The 24,412-nt window shown below is 35.2% G+C and overlaps 1 protein-coding gene and 1 pseudogene across 1 annotated transcript; one reads left to right on the top strand and one right to left on the bottom strand.

Annotated features, from left to right (window-relative positions):
* The first annotated feature begins 10,593 nt into the window (after window positions 1–10,593).
* LOC111916981 (uncharacterized) lies at window positions 10,594–13,866 on the top strand. The gene is made up of 3 exons (XM_023912624.1): window positions 10,594–10,936; window positions 11,031–12,001; window positions 13,855–13,866. The coding sequence occupies exons 1-3, from the start codon at window positions 10,594–10,596 to the stop codon at window positions 13,864–13,866; spliced, it is 1,326 nt and encodes a 441-aa protein (XP_023768392.1).
* Window positions 13,867–17,162: 3,296 nt separating this feature from the next.
* Window positions 17,163–22,692, bottom strand: LOC111916980 (lysophospholipid acyltransferase LPEAT1-like; annotated as a pseudogene).
* Between the last annotated feature and the right edge of the window lie 1,720 nt (window positions 22,693–24,412).

Genomic DNA, 24,412 nt, shown 5'->3' with positions numbered 1-24,412 from the left:
ATCCGTCTGTGCTCAAGTCTTCACTGGACACTTAGCATCCTATACTGATTTTACATTCGCATCACTCGCTACAGGTGAGTTCATACCCCCCTTAACTTATATTTTAAATGATTTAAAATGCTTTTATGGGGGGATACAAGTAGAAACATCATAGTTATTATATCAATCACATGTGATTAATAACTATCAAACAAGTGGATTTTCTTATACTTCAAACTGTTTTATCAATCAAACTCTTCAAAACATTTAATAAATTGACATCAAGTCATCCGTTGCCATTCAAATGGTTACAACTCTTTAATATGTTAAACTTTTATTAAACTCTTTTAAACTTATATATTGTCAAAATAATGTCTATATAGATATAATTATATAAGTAAGGTTGAAAGGACTTAGGACTGATAACTCACTTTATTTTCTGTTCCTTGTTTGGTTGTGGACTTAGGGTATCTAGTTATTTGTCCGAGTGTCGTTTGAATCTTAGTTATATATTATGTATATATGTATAGATATAAAAGTTCTTACTTCAGTCTAGCACCTTTGGGTAGCAAAGGTGTACAAACATACTTAGACATTCAACCCACATTATTAGTAAACTATAATAGGTATAGTTTAGGGATTTACTACTCACTACTTCTAGTACAATGAAACATACAAGAGTCAGTTCATTCATGAGTCAATACAAACATACTATGATGAGAAACTAAGAGAACATACACTACACTATACAAAGAGAACATACTATACACTAGAACAGAGAGAACATACAAAACACTAGAACATACTATACAAATACAAGAATACTATAACATTAATGTGAGCCACTACTTCATGGCATAGCAGTCTACTGCTCTGTCACATTTTGTAACCAGAGTCTCCTAGATGGAGAGCGTGAATTTGTGTATAGATCTATATAGGACTGATCGTCCTACACCTTGCTGCTAGCTACAGTGGGACCTGCAGGTCTACGGGTGACGACTGTCATACCATTTCGACGTCTTCGAGTGCGGTGGTTTACTAGTCGATCAAGTATGGTTACAATCATATCACATTTTACCTTAATTAACAAACTGGTTTAAGGTAGTTAGTACATTGGTAGTTACTTATATATAATACTACAATACATCGTTATTTTCCCATTGCATTCACATTGTGATCTTCTCACATAAACGGAAATGTGAACAATATTTTGGTAATGATAGTCATTGTTGGTAAAGATAAGCACTTTTACAAACAAACAACACACAGAACATTCGGGCCTTGGTAGAAGGCTCCTTTTATTAGAAAATATAGGATTTTCTAGGAGATACAAACATTTATTACAAACACTTACACACATTTACATCAAACACTTTTATACAAACAATGACACTAAAATACTTATGAACTCACCAGCTTTAATGCTGATCTACTCTTTCAAAATAACTTGAATTCTCAGGTCACCAGTAGACAGGTACCGATGACCATGTGTGACATCCCCATTTTCATGGCCAGAAAAGACCGATTTTTGTTTATGCTTTATAAAAATCAAAGTACCTATTTTAATAAAAATGTTGCGAAATTTGTTTCCAGTAAAACATGATAAATACGTTATCAAATAATTTCCGAAGAAAATTATTTTTATTCATTTTAAAACATTTGGGATGTCATCGTCAATACAGAAACATAAGCATAAACAAAACTTACATTCATTATCACTACTGATTTATATCTCCTTAATCTCTCAGTGTAATGTGACTTCATATCAACACCTGTGATATAAATAAATTGAGTGGGTCAGGTTGGGAAACCTGGTGAGTACATAGGGTTTTCAACCCACAATAATATAATTATTATGTTTAAACATCAAACAATCAACCCAATTACCCATCCCCATTATCTTCTTTACTCTTAAGGATCTACCCTAAGAATCAGCTATTCCTCGTTCATTTATTCCTAAGGATTATCCTAAGGAATATGTATGAATTCCATCATTACAAAGGTTTATAGATTACAACTAGTGAATATGTAGTCCAAAACATCTGGTAAACACTTAGTTCAAAGATAACTAGTGAACACACTTAGTTCAAAAATACCTAGTGAACACACTCAGTTCAAAATACATAGTGAACACACTCAATTCAAAAATACATAGTGAACACACTCAGTTCAAAAATTCCTAGTGAACACACTCAGTTCAAAAATACCTAATGAGCACCTAGTTCAAAAAACAACTACATGTTATGAGTCTGCTAGCGTTCCACTGGACTGTCTAGTATTGTCCGTGGTCGTCATCTATACCCCACTAGATGACTAAATCAACAAAAACAACATTGAGACCTCTCATCATTTTATCACTCATCATCTTAGTATATCTACCCATGTTTTACCCCAACATTTTTGTAGATATAAAATACTTATACAGTTTAAATCATTTCAAACATGTATCAAATCATTCATCCAACATAGACAACAAGTATTCAGATAATATGCACACATAGCACGTAATTTAAATAAAATACTTCATATCTATGTGTAAGATGAAAGGGACTATGCATTCACTTGATAAGGTGGTGACTCGGTACTCGGACCGCGCTTCGTTTACTTTAAAATAATTTCCTTCGACGAAACCTAGTATTATTACCACTAGATTTTAGTCTAATATTTACCGTGACTAATTATTAGTCTTATTATTATTATATAAGTGTTTAAACAATACTTTCCAACCACTATGTACAGACAGGGGCCAAACATAAAACACTGGAGGGCAGTACCATTTTGGCATATAGCACTTCTGAAATCCAACAACCCTATGCGGCCTTTTAAACCAGATTCCCCGTGCCACGAGTAGTTAAGAAGATACTATAAAGACACTTATATAATAATAGCTCAAATATTTATTATACGTTCATAATAACAATACTAATTTTAAATACAAGCTATATTAAAATAGGGTAAGCACAACTTACTTACAAGGGGGTTTTAGCTAGGAGTCGGGCTCTGCAGGGGCAGAACTTCTTCGCTGAATCTTTCTAAGAAAGATTTGTGCAGCGCTTCAGCGCTCACCTTACTATACTAAAACTATAGAAAGAGAAGTCGAATCACGAGGGACCGACATGCTCGGGGGATAAGAAGAGAAAGACCCTTGAATCAAGAGAATGGTGCAAGAAATATGAGAGCCCAACCTTCTTATTTATAGTAATTGAATTTACAAAAACTACCCTCCATAATTACTTAATGACCTTATAGTTATATAAAAGACTAAAAACCCCTTCATAATACTATTTTAAATAGATTTAATGATATTTGTACTAAACTAATGTCGAAAGTACTCAACACTAGTCTTATAATAACCACGTCGTCGATACCTTTCTAATGATATATACATTTGTATATATATGTGTGTACGTATATATGATTTATACTTTATTTTAATACATAAATATGCTATTAAAATTTGTAACTCGTTCATACGAACTCCATTTTTGACGTTCTTTATATCCACGCGTTGGTATTTACGAGTACTACAACTTTCATTTAGATGTCATCGGCTAATTCTCATTATATCTCAAATTTACAAAAACTGTATCAAATTTATCGCGCTCAAAGAGTAGGGACCAAGTTTCGTCCATATCTTTGACATACGAGCTCTACTATCGACATTGTTTATATCCGTGCGTAGGTGAAAACTTTCATTTAGACTCCGTCGGCTAATTCTCGACCGATCTTAAATTTAACAGTAGGAGGAGATTATATTGTTAAATGTCTGCGTCAAATTCATAACTGCTACATACGGACTCCATTTTCGTCTGTCTTTTTACCGTTGAGTTCCTATTAATGAGATCTTCAACTCTCATTTATGTCGCGTAGGCCAAAAACCGCTCGAACTAAAATTCGAGTTTCGGGTCGTACACTACTGTGCCAAATGTTAGAAAATTCATAACTTCCTCATACGAAGTCAGATTTGGGCGTTCTTTTTATGGACGCTCTCAGTTTATCATATTCTATGATTTTTTTTAGATTACTAAGGCTAAAAATTCCTCTATCGTAAATTCACTATTTACGTCTCCCGGTGCCGTGCCGGTTTTGCCGAAAAACTTCGACGCGTCATAACTTCTTCGTTATAACTCGGATTTCGGCGTTATTTATATGTACTGAACCCTTGTAACATATACTACAACTTGGTTAAGATTAATCCTTCTAAATAATCTTCCATCAAAAACTCATTTTTGATGTTTATTGTCTCTAAATTGAGTAGCCCAGATCTGCGGGCGTTACACCATGTTTTGAGAAGACGGAGCTTTCAAGACTCGTCTTTATTTTGATTATTCGTTTTTGGTGTCTTATATAACTATACACAGAACACACTTGTATTAAAATTATATTATTAATGCAATGGATGATGTTGTTGCTTGTTTACTATTATGCATTGTTGTGATACAGTACATGACGTCCTCCGACCCAGAACGTTTCCGCCGCTCATATTTTGGAGTGTGACAAAATCATATTATATATACCATTAGGACGGGGGATAAACATGAAATTCTAGAAAACGAAAGTGTAAATTAATATTTTACAAAGTTGAAGGTAGAAGGGGTGAAAGTGAAAGTCTAGAAAACGAAAGGGTAAAAGTGATGTTTTACAAAGTTGAAGGTGGAGGGGGTGAAAGTGATAGTTTCACAAGTAAATGGTTGAAAAATATCACTTTACAAAACATAAGGGTTGCAAGTGGTAGATTATAAAAAGTTAAGGGATTAAAATTACAATTTACGCATTGACATATACTTGTACTAACATTTAAGAAAATAAAGGGTGGAAAACATATTTTACGAAGTAGATAAGGGAAAATCATATTATATATATATATATATATATATATATATATATATATATATATATATATATATACACACACACTACAGGGACAAAGGATAAACACGAATGTCTAAAAACCAAAGAGGTAAAAATGATAATTTTACAAAGTTGATGGTTGAGGGGGCAAAAGAAATATTTTAAAAATTAATGCGATGAAAAACATAATTTTACAGACAAAAAGGGGGGGGGGGGGGGAGTGATAGATATTTTACAAAGTTGAAGGTGGAATAGATGTAAGTGATATATTACAAAGTAGAAGAATCATGGGGAATCAAAGGAGAAAATGGCCAAAACCAAACTGAAATGGGAAAGAATTTCGTCGGGCTGAGTTATAAGTTATTTGCTCAAGAGCTCAATGGGCCTATGAAAAATTCGAAGTAAGAAGCCCAATTGAAACGTCCCAAAAATAAGGCTAAAAAGTTTCATTTTTTTAACATTAATAAAACAGTATTCCAAAGTTATCATCAAAATCCCAAGTAGAACAAATGTAACAGTACATCATAAAACATTAGAGTAATCAAGAAAATGCGAACAATATCACGTGTGCACTACAATCACCCCGAGTTCTTTCCTTTTGCACTAGAAGCACCTGAAACATAAACTGAAAACTGTAAGCACGAAGCTTAGGGAGTTCCCCAAACTACCACATACCATACATATCAACATATAATGGGCTTTGCCCGTCATCGGACCCCGTCCGACATCAGGCCCCGCCCGGCATCGAGCCCTGCTCGGTATACAGATTTGTCAATCATCGGGCTCCGCCCGATATACATATAAATATATAAACACATAATCATACAAACACATGCAATAATAAAAAAGATAATAGCATACAGAATAATCATCGGGCCCTGCCCGGTAAACATATACACATAACACATGCTAAAGTCATGCAGACAACTAGCATACTAACATATCAAACCATGGGCTGGCATTGGTTCCTTCGACCCAGTAAACACAGTGAGGAATCTCACCTCGAACTGTTGAATCTCACAGATAAATATCTGGATGTTGGCCTGCTAAAAATCCCCACGCTACCAATCACAAAATAACATCCAATTAATAATTGGATCCCAACTTACACTAAGAGCCCAAATTTAGGGTAAAAGACCTTTTTACCCTTTACCTAACTTGGCCCCAAGGCCACGGCCCAAACCAGCTGTCCAAAATGGCCTAAGTTCCAAAATAATCACTCAAAGCCCAATTTTCCAAATTGGTTCATGGGCCTTCAACCAAGAGAGTCCAATGAAATGGCATCAACCTAAAATAGAATTCTAATTGACCAACAAAGCCTAAGACTTCTAAGGTCTAACATGGGCCCAATACAGAAAGGCCCACAATTCTGGGGCTTGTACACACACCATACCAGCTTGTACACCCAACGTACCCCCAGTTTGGCTAGCTTCCATCATTAAGCTCCTAACCGGTTAAGACTTCAATCAAAAACTCAGATCTGACTTCCTTAAGATGGTTTATCATGTAAAGTTGTCAACTTTATGTACATGCATGGCTTAATGAGGGTTTTAGAGCCCAAAATAGCTTAATAAGTGACTTAACACATGCACGAGACCAAAGCCACCATAAAGTTTGCATCTTTATGCTAAAGGAACCCTTAATATGTCTAGATTTACAAGGATAAGCTCCATAAACGACCTTAGCTCACAAGAACCAACCAAAAAGGGACCAAATAGTAAAAAACAAGCCAAGGAGTAGATCTATAAAATGAGTTGACAAGCTATAAGCTTTATAAGTCACAAGCCACGAAATGGAGGTAAAAAAAGTTGCATCTCTAAGCTCCTCTCCAAAGGATGAGTCTTCAATCTTCTCCTTACGCTTCAAGATGCACAAAATACACCACAAAAGCTTCACAAGAGCTCAAAAGCACCATACAAAGGCTAAAGGACGAATTTAGGGTTTTAAGATGTGGTGGCTGGTCTAAAAATGACCAAATTAGACTATCATGTGGCTTATATCGAGTGTAAGCCCTAATATTAGGATTTCATACTTGCTCACGTATGCTAAGCGTACTCCACGTACGCCCAACGTACGTGGATGAGCTCTGCGACCAACATCGGGCTAGTACGATGAGCGTACCACCTAGTACGCCCCGCGCACTAGCTTAAAGATCAAAATGCAAGGCTTTTTAACGAGAAGGGTTAAATATGAAACATACCAAACTCGAGTGTTACACCAGTTCTAAAACCCTATCCTACAAAAATCGTTTAAAGCTTCAAAGCTTCGCCTCCTCCATTCCTTACATTTGAATATGTCGTCTATAATAGGGATGTAAACTTTTTCGAACCAAAAGAAGCAAAAACCAATTAAGGAGTAAACGGGAAACTGAGAAGCGGGCCAAATACCACTAACCGGTTCAAACAGTTCTGAAACCTGTATGGTTATACTAGGGAATGTGTTATCTAAGAAGGTGTTAGGAATCGGAACCGGCCAAACCGACCGGAACCAAAAGAACCGAAACCGAAAATGATGAATTGTGATAACCGGGAAACATACTGAATACCATTAATCAGTTATGATTCGGTTTTTCGATTAAAAAGTTCATCCTTAGTCCAAAATGATGATCCAATCGTACAGTTCTTCCATCTGAACTCTCATCAACCGCCATCTCCGCCCTATTGTAGCTGTAACAATTAGCCGAACGATATGGCAATATCTTTTGCCTAAAGCTTTCCTTTTTAATATTTTTTATAAGCATATTTGTGTTAAGATTAAAATTGGATTTGGTCACATAACTTTTTATTTGTTCCCGAAAAAATCATTATAACCAGGTTTAACCCATACCTGTTGCTGACTTGGCCTATGCAAGCACACTATAATTCGTTAATATGTCTGGGATTACGAACAAATCAATGTAAAATGTTAAAGTTTTTTCACTTAACTAGTCTAGTCTTTGTTTAAAGTTCTTCCGGTTACGGACACTCAAAACTTCAAAAGTGTTATAAATTTTCAAAATGGAATACGGACATTCAAAATTTGATGAGAAAAAATAAGAACATGTTAATGATAGTTCCGACTCTGAGAAATACAAATCTAATAAATAAGCACATGTTAATTATAGTTGTGTACATAGGGTTTCACATGAATAACCATTCCTTGAAGTTATTTCCATTCACGAACGTGGATTTTTCCCTTTGAAGTTTTTGAAAGACAGAAGAGAATAGTCTTTCATAATGAGATTTCAATTATGGTTCTAGGTCAACTGCCACATGGGATTAGGCTATAAACGAACCGAACATTTAGGGAACCGTTCGTGAAACGATTGGTGGGAGGTTCATTTTATGTTCGTTTATTTAATAAATAAACGAACATGAACACACCAAAACTCATTCGTTTAGTTAAAGGAACGAATATGAACAATGGTATCGTTCTTTCATTTATGTCATTCATGTATATTCGTTCGTTTAAGTTTATCTATGTTCATATATGTTCAATCGTGTTTGATTAAATTACTATATTATATGTTCGTGTATGTTTATATATGTCTAATTGTGTTTGTTTATCTCCTATCGTTTGTGTTCATTTAGCCTGATCACAAACATAAATGAATGAACATGAGCAATGTAATTTGTTAAACGAACGCACATGAACAACAAAATCCTTTCGTTTATTCGTTCGTGTTCGTTCGTTTGTTCGGCTAACTTAAATGAACGAACATGAACAAGACTTTGTGCGTGTTCGTTCGGTTCGTTTGCAACCCTACGTTGGACTGCCAAATAGGACTAATTAATCCATGTATACTATCATGGTATTGTGTAGGTCAAGTCAACATATTATAGGTTATACGCGATCATAGTAACTTTTTATGGAACAATTTTGAAGTTATATTACCTTTTAAAACTTAAACATATTTTTGTGACCGAATGAGCACAAACCAGAAAGTTGATCAAATTCGACCATATATGTTGCCACTTAGGACTGTGTTGGACAAGTCAGCAGGTTACGAGATATACTTGATCATAGTGCCATTTTGGGAACAAATAAAAATTCGGGTCACCTTTTATATTGAAGCTTAATTAAGTGAACAAATAAACACAAACCATAAACTTAAGTGACAAAATTCAACCTTGACCTTTTCTTACTAATTTTGTCAAAGTTTTCATTCTTTTACAAATTTTATCTAGATATTTTCTATTTATTTCACAAGTGTATTTTTATATGTTTTTAGGAATTTTGGTTTTATATTATTTTAAGATTTTTTTCAAATTTTTTCATTTTTTAAGATCTTATTTTACTGCTAAGTGTTGCACGAATCTACTTATAAAAAATTACTTTTCTTTAAATATTTGTATGTATGTTTTTTAAGAGTTTTTTTGTTTTTACAAATTGTTTTAACTTTGGATTACTAAAAGTTAAAGAAAAGTTGTTTTTTATACATTTAACATATTATTAGATTTCTACAATGTATTTAGATAAACAAGTTAAAAGAAAAGAGTCAAGTTGTACAAATTGTATTTGAATATCATGAACATACTCATCATGGTTTGGTTTAATGAATAATATACAATTATAAAAGATAGTCAACAACCATGCATTTTTTTGAAACAACAAACTATTCTACTCCTAGTCTAATCCTAAACAACCATGCATGACCCCCTAACATGAAACATGAGAACATTAATACAACTCACAAATATAGAGGGAATCTACATTTTTCTTGACTCTAAGCTTTCGTCCTTTTCTCTAATTTCTAAAAACGTGGCGCTAAAAAAATTGATATATGCATTTCGGTAATATCATACATGAACAAAGTTAAAAACAAAAGTAAACAAGAATCCACGAACATTCGTCGACACATCCAAAAAACCGTGGGGAGGGAAATTACTTAAAGACCTCACCATAATCCATAATCTTGATTTTACGGATATAGAAGCAACCATGATAATTGATAAATTTGGTATTTTGATTATCTTAAAATGACAGATTTTGTAAGTTACATCAATCCACTGGATTGACCTTTAACTTTTATATTATATATTTTAGTTTTTCTTTTAGAACAACTTAAAGATTTTAGTAACTTGAATCAATGTTTCAAGATCCAATGATCCTATTCAAGCTCTTCAAATAGAGGATGAACAAGAACTTAACCAACATCACCATAACTAAAATCAGTATAACCCATTTTCTTTTAGGGTATGGAAATAATTAGCGTTGGTGGGAAGGATCTTGACTCAAGCAACAAGTGACCACTTTCTCCATCCGTAAGCATGATTAAAAACATACATTTTTTTATGATAAGTTGTATTTTCAATATCTGATTAATTCTAGTTTTGGTCGCATGTATCCAAATGACAAAGACCAAAATTATAATGAAGTTGTAATGAAGACAAAACTAAGTCCTTATTCTTCACTCAAAATTCCATTAGTCTTGTCCTCAACTCAAACAATCTCCTATTCCGACCACTGCAATTCCTTCGCTCCCGAAGCCATTCCGACCACCCACATATTCACCCGATACCCGTTTCTTGAACCCGTAACCAGTCATTACACCGGTGGTCAAAACATTCTCGACCTTGATTCCCCCTCACAAAAGGTCCATCTTTTTCACACCCACAAACAACTTCAGAACAAAAACTTTGGACACATACAAAATCCAAGCTGAATTAAGTTTCATTTCATCAAATATATACCGATTCCATTCCAACAATTCACAATTCTATCACCCTTTAGTGTTAATTTCACTTAGATGGATTCTGGTCGGTTTCCACTAACAAGCTTTGTATGGTGGGGTCCGCTCGTTGGTTTTCCAAAAAGGGTAATCCACTTATACTTAACGCTCTTCTTAAGCTTAATTTCGCTAGATTTATAAATTTGAATAATAGTTTAGTAAGTGGAATCTTGGAGAGTTTGGCTTCGGTTCACGATTCCGATTACTTCGAGCCGATAATCGGATTCCCTCGTGTGGCTCAATTCAGATACAATTACTCGTTGGTTTCTAACGAAGAGTGTAATGGGCAAAATGATAATTTCTCTCAACAACATTCGGTAGCTAGTATGCAATCTTTAGACTCATGTTCGATTTTTACAAATCAATTCAAAACTTACAAGTTGGAGAATCAAGATAGTGGGTACCCACTTTCCTTTCCGTTTTCGTCTTCTTTTTTATCGTTATATGCGATTCAATGTTCATTACAAGAAAAAAAAGTTACGTTTTTTAGTGGAATTTCAAGATAGAAGGAATAGTCGTTATGATCAATCTTTCAATCCAAATATAACGTTAATTGGAGAGGGAACATGGAATGGAGCAAAAAACGAGCTTTGCATAGTAGCCTGTCGTATCTTGAATCAAACTGACCCTTTGGAAAGCGCTCATGTTGGAGATTGTTCGGTCAGGCTGACCGTATGGTTCCCGGGAATTCGGTCAATCAAGAATACGCATACCACCGAAGGTCAAATTTGGTCAACTAAAAAAGAAGGGTATTTTGAAACGGTTAAGTTTCAAAGCTTTGATCATAGTTTGGAGAATTATGGGTCGAAGTATGAGTTTACGGAGTGGGGAAAAATAGGACGGTTTTGCCCTCGGAGGAATTATTTTAAAAAGGAAGGGACGCATCCTTCAGGGTATTATGGGGATATGAGTTTCGACATGTCTGTCAAATACAGAAACATGGATTCCATGGGTTCTGCAATTCCGATCTTTGTAGGGGATCCCCCTCGAACAATGCCAGGGGTATCACCCTCGTCACCCATCCGTTACATTAGTACGCTGAACATCGGTTATGAAATTACCTTCGGAATGTTTGTTAATTCGACATCGGAATCCGGGATTCCGTTGTTATCTTCTAATGGTAGAGTGGAGATATCTGCGCAAGGGGTTTATGATGGTGAAACCGGAAGACTCTGTATGATTGGTCGTAGAAGTTTACAATCATTTGGAAAAAATTCGAGTTTTGACTGTGAGATTGTGGTGCGATTCCAATTCCCGAGTATCAATCGGAATAATGGAAGCTTCTTAATCGAAGGAAGTATACAAAGCTTACGTGAAAAAACAGATGTTTTGTATTTTGAGCGATTAAATGTTGTTTCTCTTACTTACACGAAAACGGAAGCAATGAAATCGATATGGAGAATGGATTTGGAAATCATTATGGATTTGATTTCGGGGACACTTTCAAAGTCAACCTTCCAGGTCAACCCTACTCGCCGAGTCACCCTACTGACTCGCCGAGTTCATATGTTCAGATTCCTACCATTCGCGACTCGACTCGCCGAGTCAGTCCATGACTCGCCGAGTCTACCGATTTCCGAGTCCTGACCTGTCTAACTCATCGAGTCCCCACTCGACTCACTGATTCGAGTCTCAACTCGAAGGGTTTGGGGTTTCGCGACCTGACTCGCCGAGTCCAAGAACAGACTCGCCGAGTCCAAGACAACCTTCAACAGACTCGCCGAGTTGTTCATCCAACTCGCCACGTTCCTGCCCAACTTCATCTGACTCGACGAGCTATTCATCCCACTCGTCGAGTTCCTCCAAACCTTCATGCTACTCGCCGAGTCCACTCAAAGGACTCGCCGTGTCCATTCAGATCTCCATACATGCAGAGGACTTTTGAGTCATGCATGGACTCCAAACTGTAGATCTACCCTTCCCAAGCTTATTCCTCACGTAAAGTTGCAAACTTTACGTGTAGAGAAGGAGATCTAGGCAAAATACACCATAAACTAGGGTTTGAGGCAAAGAGGCTCCATAATCAACTCAAGGGCAGATACTTTATGTTTCCCAAGACCATAATATGCTTAGATCCGAAGTAGCAACTTCAGATCTGGCTTCTAACTCAAAAGGGTAGCTAATCATGGCTAAAAAGCCCCCAAAACTCACAACCAAAATAGATCTAAAGGAGGGAAACGACTTAATACCTTCAATAACTCAGAAAGTTTCCCCAAACTTCAGATCCAAGGCCAATCCTTGAAGCTTCAATGATTCCCCCTTCTTCTTCTTCCTTCAAATCACTCCAAAATGGCTTGGAAACTTGAATGCACAACAATGGAGACTTAGGGTTCGTATTCTAGGTGAGAGAGGCAGTAAAGGAACCCTAGGGGAGAGAATGAGACGTTTAAATAGGCTCCAAGTTCCGAATTTAGGGTTTTCCTCGCACAGACCAGACTCGCCGAGTCCACTTGGCCGACTCGCCGAGTTGGTCACTTACTCCTCGACCCGGATCCGCTCGGACTCGCCGAGTTTTTCTTGCACTCGCCGAGTCGCCCCTAAAAATTAAGATTTTCTTTCCTTTCTTGGTCTTCCAGATTTTGGGTGTTACATAAATAATATTATAAAAAATAAAATTTCAAATAAATTTTCATCAACCTGATATCATTGACAGTATAAATAATATTACAAGAAAAATAAATTCCAAAAATCTTCATCTTTTTTATTTTAAATATTACATAACAAAAATCCGAGAAAATAATAAACAACAACTAATAATTTATAGTCTTAAAAGATATTTCTGTAGGTTTGAGTCACTTATAAAATTATAGACGCGACTTATACATAATTTGTCATTCGGTTGCGGACGGGTCTTTGTGGCAGATCCATAATGCTAAAATAGGAAGCATTGAGTACTCTCCTTATAATTGTACTATCACATAGTGATTGGTGTATACAAGTGAAAATATATGGACACGATGATTTTGAAACTCTCTTGGACCTCTCCATAGAGGAAAAAGGTTACAAAGCCTATTATGGTAAAAAAATTGGACGATCACACCAAACCTGTTGGCTTTCAGGATACCTATCTCAGGCATAAGCATATAGTGTTCCGGTGGTGTTGTCTTATCTGTCATGAAGAAATACAATGAATCAAGTACTCCATCGCATCCAACGAAAACTCCATAATAGTCTTCATATGAAGTCAATAACTCGTCATATAATTCTTGACAAATGAAAATCCATTCATTTTCATCATACCCAAGACAAACGACTACCGATCGAAAATCATAATTTCCATCACCCATTACATTTTTTATATGTGTGATATACAGATGAAATATTGATGGAATTTCTTTTGGCAATGAACTATGTTCCATCGGTGCTTCCTCATTCAAGTCAAACTGGTACGACCATTAGCCTATTGGTTCCTCATTCGAGTCAAACTGGTACAAAAATTGGCATATTGCTTCCTTGTGCATGCCCATGAAGAATGAACTATGCCTAGCAGGTTCATCGTTCAAGTTGAAGAATGGTGAACTATGCCTAGTCAGTTCATCATTCAAGTCGAAGAATGATGAACTATGCCTAGTCAGTTCATCGTTTAAGTCGAACAATGATGAACTATGTCTAAGTGTTTTTTCAGCTTAGCATGATGGCTCTCAACTCTATTTGTTGTTGAATTTCCAAAATTGGTACTTTTGTCAGTCCATAACGATACAAATTTGTCGGGATAATTCTCCAACTAAGTATTGTAAAGATACCCAAAAACAACTAAAATGTGAAGAAAAGTAAAATTAATTAGTATGATTGAATGAGTAATAATTATTAAAGAAATTAAGAGTTCAAGATATATATTAATGTTACCTGGATCTTTGGACAATAATGATGGAAGGTCTGCATAAGCTTGCATGTATGCACTCAGTGTCGGAGATTCGACTAATTTCTTCCACATCGGATGAAGAGAACCCCAAGTCTTTTCTAATTTGATATGTCGCCTACAATGCTTTGTTATATCGTTAAATATATGCCACCTACAAAGTAAATGATTACTTTGTGGAAAAACATCTTTGCACGCCTTCATCAACGTCAAATCTCTATCAGTGACGATGACACGATGACAAAAAGAGCCGTTATTACTTTGTGGAAAAACATCTTTGCACGCCTTCATCAACGTCAAATCTCTATTAGTGACGATGACACAATGAGAAAAAGAGTCGTTAATTGTCAGATTCAGAAAAATCAATGCCCACCTGTAGTTGCTTGTTTTCTCACTATGCATGAACGCCGCTATGAAAAACATCATTCTCGTAGAGGTGACACCAATAATCTCCAAAAATGGAAGATTATACTTATTTTTTTTGTATGTAGCATCCATCAACACCACATATGGAAATGTTTGCCACATCTGTAACTATATTGGGTGCATAAAAACAACTCCTCTAACTCATTAGTGATTTTGTTTAAATGATACCTGTTGAGCATCAGCGCTACCGGTTGATCTAAAACCAATTGGTATTAGATAGGGCGCAACCTTACCTATAGCACATTTAGCTCTCCAGGACCAGGCATTCGATTGCGGCACTCCAGGCCATCGTTCAAGGACTTGGTCGATGCGATTTCTAACCCCAACAATCCCCCCTTAGAAATTGCTTCCTGAGAGAATCGAACCCTCGCTACTGGCTCTGATACCACTTGTTGAGCATCAACACTACCGGCTTATCTAAAACCAATTGGTTTTAGATCAACCGGTAGCGCTGAGGCTCAACAATACTCATAAATATACCATCTAGTATGCAAAATGTGCATAACATTTTGTATCAGGGTTCTACCTTCGCATTGAGATATCGTAAACTTATGGCGACAACTGTATATAGTTTTTAGTGAACACACGTTATTTTCATTTTGTGGCTTTATTGTTGACAAAATATCTAGCGATTTAACATTTAGCTCTGTCAAATCTTGGACCAAACGAGTCTCTTTATCTGACAATCACATTACAAATGAATGACCCTCCATATACATTGATGGTTTGTGATTCTGATCATCACATACAATCTTTAACTTCCAACCATCATGTGCCTTCAAATACTTTCTTTTCACTTTGAATCGACAATTAATTTTTTTTTGTTTCCACATTTTTACTTCTGTATATACCACCATAATCACAACAAAGAAATACTTTAGAGATGAATCCAAAAGTTCCTGCCTTCGATCGTTTAGTGACTATAACAAAACATTAAGAATGCGTCACATTTTGTACCCAATTCTTCAAATCTTCAAGAGATCTAAAAACCTAAAAATTGAGAGAAAAAATTAATGTTAAAAAATCGATAAATATATCAAATAAATATATACATATAAATATAATATTATAAATTATACTTCATCGGTAGAAAATTCTGAAATATTAGACATTTTTTACCTGCAAATTTGAAATAAAAAAATTAAAAAATTTAAAATAAAGTACTACAGACTGTAATGAGAAGCATGTTTGTTTTTTTAACGTGTGCAAGCTGCTAGAGATATTAAAAAATTTAAAATAAAGTAATTTAATAAACCGAAAAGAGTTTTTTAATACCACATAGTTCTAACACATGCAATTAAAACCTAAAAAATTCAAATATTTAAACTTAACGGACAATCTTTCCCTCATTCAATACTCCTAAACTTGTAGCTGTCATCTCGATCCATCCTCTTAATATATGTGGATCATTAGGCAAATTTACCCACATCTCTCTCATATTCATGGCCCCTCCAAAAATATGATAAACAACAAATCGTAGAGGGTCTACTGGGCTTAACTCGAGTAACTATAGCTTCTTTAAACATTGGGAAATTGTTGGCCCTTTAGTCAAATGTCGTAGAGCTTTCTGTGTCTCCAATTCTAAATCATCAGCAGTAATAGAAGCTTTAGGGGAGGCACTAGAAGGTGGTTTAGGTGAGGCACTAGCAGCTCGAGGTCCAGGAGTTGAGGGCTTAGCTCTTTTGTTGGGGTTACCAGAAGGTGAAGCAACAAAAGGTGGTGGTTGAGTAGTATGATTGGAAAAGAAATCATCATCGTCTATGTTAATAGAAGGGTGTCCATAAGCTGTAGTGGTGCGAGAAGGAAAGACTATGATCCATGTCCCGATGGTGTTTGGGATGTGGCATAGCTGAGATTACCAGAGGCACTATTTCCATCAAAGAGTTATGCACAAAGCTCTGGAAACAACAATGAGACAGTTTTCAAAGAAGCGGCTTTCGGATGTCCCTAAACCCAATCAATGTAACAAAAGTAGTATAAGAATAAATGGCAACTATATAAACAAAATACATATTAATATGTATGTATGTGTATATATATACTAGGTTAAAACCCGTGTGATACACGGATTGCCAAATTAAAATAGCAAAACTAATACATAATAAGTGGTTTGCAATAATAGAAAAAAAAGCAACAATATTCAAATCCATTTGCTGGAATGAATCGCAAAATGTTTCCGGGAGGAATGGAAATTTGAATATGAGAAAATTTGATTACAAAGGAATTGTAATCCGTCATTGGTAGGAAATTCAATAATAAAATGTAAACAGTTTTTTAATTTAACTTAGTGATTGTAGTGTTTTTTCAAACTGTACAACTTAAACAAGGCGAACTAAGTTATGGTGGGTTTTGGAGGGAAGGCTGTATTGAATCAATCAAGCAATCGTCTTTCTCAAGCAAAACAGTTAGCCTACCATTGAGAGCCGCATGGTATACTCGTTTCTCTGCCAAACCAATATCTAACATTATTAAATTACCCTGCCAAACCATAACAATAATAATAAATATTGTTATTATTATCATTATAAATTGAAAATGAAAATGAAAATAAAAGAATATACATATACCTCACGAGCCATTAATCTGCGAACATTTTCGGCATATAATTTAGGATTGTCCTTCTCTTCTTGTGAGGGGTAATAAACTGGCAACCGAGTTACTGACATCGATCTTATTCACAAATTGACATAATAGCAAAATCACATGCCGAACCTGAAAAACGGAATCAACAAATAAATTGGAATTCAATTCCATTCCAATCCCAAACTCCCTTCATCAATAGATTTCAACATTCCATGCATTTTCTCATTGTTAAAACTAATCAAATACACCATTTTAACCCTAGAATTGAAAAAGCAAACTTCTTCTGCTTACAAGGGTATTTTGGTAATTTAATATATATAAAAAAGGTATATTGGAAGGATTCTGATGGAATTGAATTTTGTCCAATTGGCAAACAAGCAGGCCATGGAATGGAATCTTGAATTCAATCCCAAACCAAACACACACCCAATTCCAATTCCTTCCAAAACATTTTACGGACCAAAACGCCCTTTTAGAAGACAGATCAGCATTTAAGTTTAAACACTCACCCCAGATATGGAATCACATGCAGGGCTAAATCATTCATAAGGATATTTCAAAATAATAGGAAGAACAGGAGCTTTTGCCAAAAATGCACCAATTTTAAATGGAAGTATATAATCCCCATTTGTAGTTGTCCCTTCTGTATAAACAAAAACAAAGATAAATAAACTAAATTAGATACAAGTGGGTGGGATCAAAAATTAATAATTTGCAGCTAATATACGAATCAAAAAATCCTACACTCTTCAGATATACCGAAGAAATTATACACCTTTTACTTGATATAAATTTGAAAATGAGAAACAATAATGACATATATAAAATAATAACCTGGAAAAAGCATCATCATGGGTGCAGATTTATTTTTGTGGGCTTCCTGAATTCTCTCGTTCACCATAGCTGCAAGTAACAAAGTTAAAAAAAAATAATAAACAGAAATTACATTTAAGAGAAAATGTAGAAAAAGAGAGCACATTATAAAGATGGTTTTGTTATATATATATATATATATATATATATATATATATATATATATATATATATATATATGGATGTGTTACAATATTATATGGCATCATGAAATCCCAATAAATATACAGCAATCAGCACAGTTGATAAAGAAACATCAAACATTTAAATATACCTGAAACGCCCTTTGTATTCGATGATTTTTACTCCTGCTAAACGTATACACAATGTGACAACCCAAAGTTTATTCCGTCACATTACCCCATTACCGTTAACGGAATATTCCATTTTTTAAAAGTTCCGTTAATTCGAGGTCGTAAAATAAATAAATGTTTTACTTATTTATATTTATATGTCGTTAAGTCGTGATAAGATAAATAAAAACACGTATTACCCATTTCCATTTATTTGGAAAAAGTTAGATTTTATTATTACGACCACTAAATCGGGTGCGACCAAAAGCCCCGTATAACGGCAGTATCGAGTAGATTTCCGCTAAGCTCCAACTCCAACCCCTATATAAGGGAGAGTAAACTCCATTTCAACCTTTTTAGTCTCTCTCTAAACTCTCTCTCTACAATTTTTCTTGAGCCAAAAATCGTCCGTTTCGAGCCCCAAACGAGTAGGTAAACTATCCTAACTTGTTGTATAGCCTATTTAGCATGCAAATTCGTGTTTAAATCATAAAATAGGGACAAAAGGATGTGTTTACGGCCCAAGAACACTCTTGGACCGTGAACACCATTTAATGAGGTTTTTAAGCCCCAAAACCCCTCCAAATTGTCCCTAAGGCTTGGATATGACTTGTAGGCTTATGGAATCGGACTTAGAACACCTTAAACTAGCATTTTGAAGAGTAAACATGAGTTTACTGCCCAAGAATATCCTTGGGCCGTAAACTCCTCTTCATGGGGAGTAAACTCATATTTGTGTGTTAAAAATGCCCTTAAACACACCTATGGTCTTGGATAAAATTCTAGAAACGACCAACAACAAGCTAGGGACCTTAAATGCAATTAAAACAACTCCATAAGGAGTTCACGGCCATAAACCCCTCATGGAAGGGTACCTGGGCCGTAAACTCCTACAAAGGGGTTATTTGGTGCCCTAAACTCCCCATTTGACTTGGAAAAATGCTTAGGAATTTACCCTCTACCACTTAAGCCCTTAAAACACCAAAAGAAAGAGTGTATAGGAGCTTATGGCTGTAAGCTCCCTTGCTTAGGGCCGTAAACTCCTCAAATGGTCCAAATGATGCCATAAATCCATTCACACCTTTTATATTTGGACCTAGGAAAATCCCACAATTGATATGAGACATTTTAGCATCCTAGAACACCCTCACCATGAGTTTACGGCCGTAAACTCATGGGAGTTGTCCCAGGGCCGTAAACACTAAGTATAGAGTTTACTCTCGGAGAATAAACTCCATTCCTAAGCCATTCTAGCCCTTAAATGTTACCCGGGACACCCCAAACACTTAACCAAAGTGTTTTCCACTCTTTAGGGTGCGTATACTTATTTGATTAGTATTAAATATACTAATTGTATGTGAACATATGTTATCATATGTTAAATAGGTCTCTAAGTGTGTCCAAGTCCTTACTTGACACCGAGCACCCAACCGGCACCTTCGTCAGATCCACTTACACCAGGTGAGTTCATACCCCTGAATGAACCTTTTAAATGTTTTTACATGTTTTATAGGGGGGGAATACAAGTTAAACATGCCAGTTATCATATCAATCATATGTGATTGATAACCCGCATGCACAAGGATTTACCACACTATTAACTGTCTCACCTAGTTTGACACTATAAATGGTTTTCTAAAATGTTTTCACTTGTTCGAATCTCTTACTTATATTGTTTTATCAAAGTTTCATTTAAAACTGATTTATGAAAGGTTTTCCAAAGGAATTCTAAAGGTTTTCAAACTTATTTTACAAAGGAATACCCAGTCGTGATTTTCTTAAGTATAAAGTTTTCTTCCATGTTTTGATACCCCACTCGTTATATACCACCGTCTTGTTATACTTTTACTTAGTGGATACTTCTACTTAGTTAAACGCTTATACTTGTTTACACTCTTACTTAGTGATGCTCTTCTACTTCACTTATGCTTGATACCGCTTCTACTTCACTTATACTCGATACGCTCCTACTTCACTTGTTGTCACTTCTACTTCGTGATACGCTTATACTTGTTTGACGCTCCTATTTCACTTGATAGACACCCCTACTTCACTTGTGATCGCTCTTACTTCACTCGTTAGACACTCCTACTTCACCATGGTCGCTTCCACTCAAGAATCACTTCTACTTGTTAAACACTCACACATAGTTAGATGTATGTCTGTGCTTGTATAGATGCATATAAATAATGATTGAAGGACTTAGGAAGGCTTGTCCACCCTATTTCCTTTTCTTCGTTGAGATGTGGTCTGGTGGGATCGGATGTCCGTTCGAAGGTCGTTTGATTCATTAGTTATATATCATGTATACGAGCATAGACGTATAGGTTTACTCTAGTCAGTTTAGTTATGAGTCTCTACCTCTAGTTCACTACCCACTATTTGGAAGTCGCTACCCACTATTTGGGATACATCTTCGGGACACAGCCTTCTCCGTCGTCTAGTTGGTAACTAGAGTCTCTTGTAGGGAGAGCGGACATTGTATGTATAGATCTACACGGGATTGACACCTCCACACCCAGACTGCTAGCTACAGTCCCGACCTACCAAGCCAACGGGTGACAAATGTCATAGACGCTTGTAGGGCGTCTGGTACTCTAGTCAGTATGGTTACGAGTATCCCGGGTTAACTTATAATTCATGGCTTTAAGGTAACGGTATTTCACCAGCAATTTACACTGTATGCTGGAAACTCGTTTTCAGAGTCACACTGTCTTTGACCTTGCAAGTTGTATCTTTCATTTGATATTGTCTGCAGTCTGTATTCTCTGTTTTAGACCTTACTAGATGTACCTTTCCTTTGGTATCGTCTGGGGTCTGTGTCTCCCTTGTTAGACTGAGCCAGGCGTGTTGTTCATTTGATACTTTCCTGGAGTCTATGATTCCTTTTGCCTTAGTCAGCAGTGTTCCCTGTTGAGGCATATGTTATTTTCCCTGATTTCTCCTGCTTTCTTTAATAGTCAAATTTTGTATTTTGATAATCATAGCGTTTAAGGGAAAACTATTTTTTACCACATTAACTCCGTTCAGTCTTGGTAGAAGGCTGCTTTCATTAAAGAAAATATAGGATTTTTTGGAAAGAACTCTAATACGCTGTAAATTCTTAAACTACTACTTTTTACAAAGTTATTCGAATAAAATGCCATTAAATACTTATGAACTCACCAGCATTTGTAAAAATGCTGATACTCGCTTTTCAAATAACTTGTATTCTCAGGTCAGCATTAGACATGTACATTCCCGGAGCTGTTGATGAAGATAGCTTAGTACCATGTTGTTCTTATTATATTTGCTTATATTACCTTGTTGTACTGAAATGTAAACCATGTAAAACTATTACTATTAATGCAATGTTTTGTTGTACTTTGATTACTATAATGCATGTGTTGTGATACTTGACATGACGTCATCCACCCCAGAACGTTTCCGCCGTTCCGATTTTGGGGTGTGACACACAACCAAGACACTTACTGAAAAAACAAAAAATTGTAATTATATGGCAATGGATAACATATTTATAAACTATATAAGAATAATACAAGAAGCTAGAAAACAACTTCAAAAGTGTCTTTCTAATCTATGAAAGTAGATTTGGCTGAATTTTATCTTCATTCACAAAAAAAATGGTTAAATGTTCTTAAAAGAAGTTAGATACTCAAATCTTTCCTTGCTTATCAATTTTTTTAAAAAAAATAAGGAGAATTGCAAACGAAAAATCAGCATTGAAGGGATATTTTATAATAGATAAGAAATGAAAACTGGGATAAAGAACGAAACGAAACCATTTTTAATTAGAGCCTGTTTTTTCTTTTAATTTTTTTTTCTTCCATTGAAGTGTTATATGTATGTGATTAAAACCAACCTTATAAGGCCAACCGGAGGAAGCTTGCCCATTGATTCCTAAACATCCAGTCCTATTTTTTTCTTCCATTGTTGTTAAATCGCTCGACAATTCTATCTCTACGATGATTGAGCTTGCCGGAATAATCCATTGAAGCTAGGGTTATTGCCGCATTAATGATTCCTAAACATCCAGTCCTAAAGTCGATAAAATCATCCATCTCAGGCTGTTGATTTGAAAATTTGAATTGATTGAAAGAAAACAGCGAGAAAAAGAATTAGGGTTTAAGAGAAAATCTACCTTTAAGAATTGGTGATTAAGAATCCTTATTTGTTGCTATGAAATTCCTGATATCTTGCTATCGAATTCGAAAGTGATTTCCAATAATTTTGTATATCAATTCAAACGTCAATATATTATAGTTGAAGCAAAGGGAATTTAGGAAAATCACTTTGGTATTTTGAGCGGGAAAAATCGATTGAGAAGGGGCTTGGAGAATGACACGTGGCAAAAATCTACTTATTTATTAGATTAGAGGATATATATATATATATATATATATATATATATATATATATATATATATATATATATATATATATATATACACCTTTTTAAAGTCCTCCCACTCCTCATTTGTTAAGCTAAAAGTGTTTGTTTGAGGATTGTAAAGGTTGTCAGTTTTGTTTTTCAAATATAACCATCCCGTGTATTTGTTTTAAGGTTGTCATAAGCGTTTTTCAATTGTCTTTGACTCAAATCCACACCAAACTTTTCCTTAATGGTTTTTCCTAATTTGTTCCATGAGTGTTTGTGCAAACTCAAACTTTTTCTATCCATAGTTTGTACTTCTTCAATACAAGTGTTCAATAAGAATTTTGTTTGCTCGTTGGTCCATGTATGTTTATCTGCTATTGCTAATAAAAAAACATATGGAATACTTACTTTAGCATACATAACCTTATGCCAACAACTTTCAGCATAAGTACAACTTGTATTGATGAAAATAACCAATTTCAACAAAGATTATTCATATTTCAGCAACAATTATGACACTTCAGCAACATTTTATGACATTTGGACAGTATTTCATGACATTTCAGCAATAATTTATGAAATTATAGCAACAATTTGTGACAATTCAGAAACAATTTGTGACATTTAAGCAATAATTAGTGATAATTCAGCAACAATTTTACGATATTTCATGATAACTAAGCAACAATATGTGACACTTTAAGCACAAACCAAAGACATTGCAGCAAAAACTTATCATTAATCAAGATAGAAACAACATCATTAACTATTTGATAAAGTTAGCATCAAGATTAAGCAAGAACAAAGATTCAACAACAAAAAGCAAACAATTAATATGAAGCATGCACGATGAAGTAAACCCACCAACAAAATCGAAATATTGAAAATACCTAAGCAGAATCGCTGCCTTCAGCAGCAAAAAACGAATAAAAAGAAGAACAACAACATACCTGCGATGAGGGACTGCCGGAAGGAGAGGCGCCGGTGGGGGCTGGGCTGAGAGCAGTAGTGTGGTCGACGGGAGGTAGGAGACGAGAGCCTCTCTTGCGATCGATTTCCTGGAATGAATGGGAGGTCGGTCCCTTTTTTTAGGTTTATGTTAGAAGAGGGTAGAAGCATTTTTCAAGTGTTGTCCCAAGCAGAGGATGGGAAGAGGTTTTTAATTTCGAAGTTTGCGAAAAAAAACAGCTATGGGAAAGAAAGTGTTGCGCGTGTGCTGTGTCGCACAACACAAAGTGGTTTGAAGAGGTTTTTAATAAAAAACAAACACCACCTTAGCGTCTTCAACTATTTTGAACAATAGTGACGAAATTAGTTGTCCTTTGTATTGCATTTATCATTTAATAACAATGATCTATTTATCATGTTATATATAAGATTTTTATTTAATTAAGAAATAGAAAGCTAATGAAATAAAAATAAAAAAAATAAGGTTTTCTTTCAAGTATAAATTATTTTAA

This window comes from Lactuca sativa, chromosome 9 (genome assembly GCF_002870075.4).
Source record: "Lactuca sativa cultivar Salinas chromosome 9, Lsat_Salinas_v11, whole genome shotgun sequence".
Classification (NCBI taxonomy): domain Eukaryota; kingdom Viridiplantae; phylum Streptophyta; class Magnoliopsida; order Asterales; family Asteraceae; genus Lactuca; species Lactuca sativa.
This window is presented reverse-complemented; position numbering and strand designations above follow the sequence as displayed.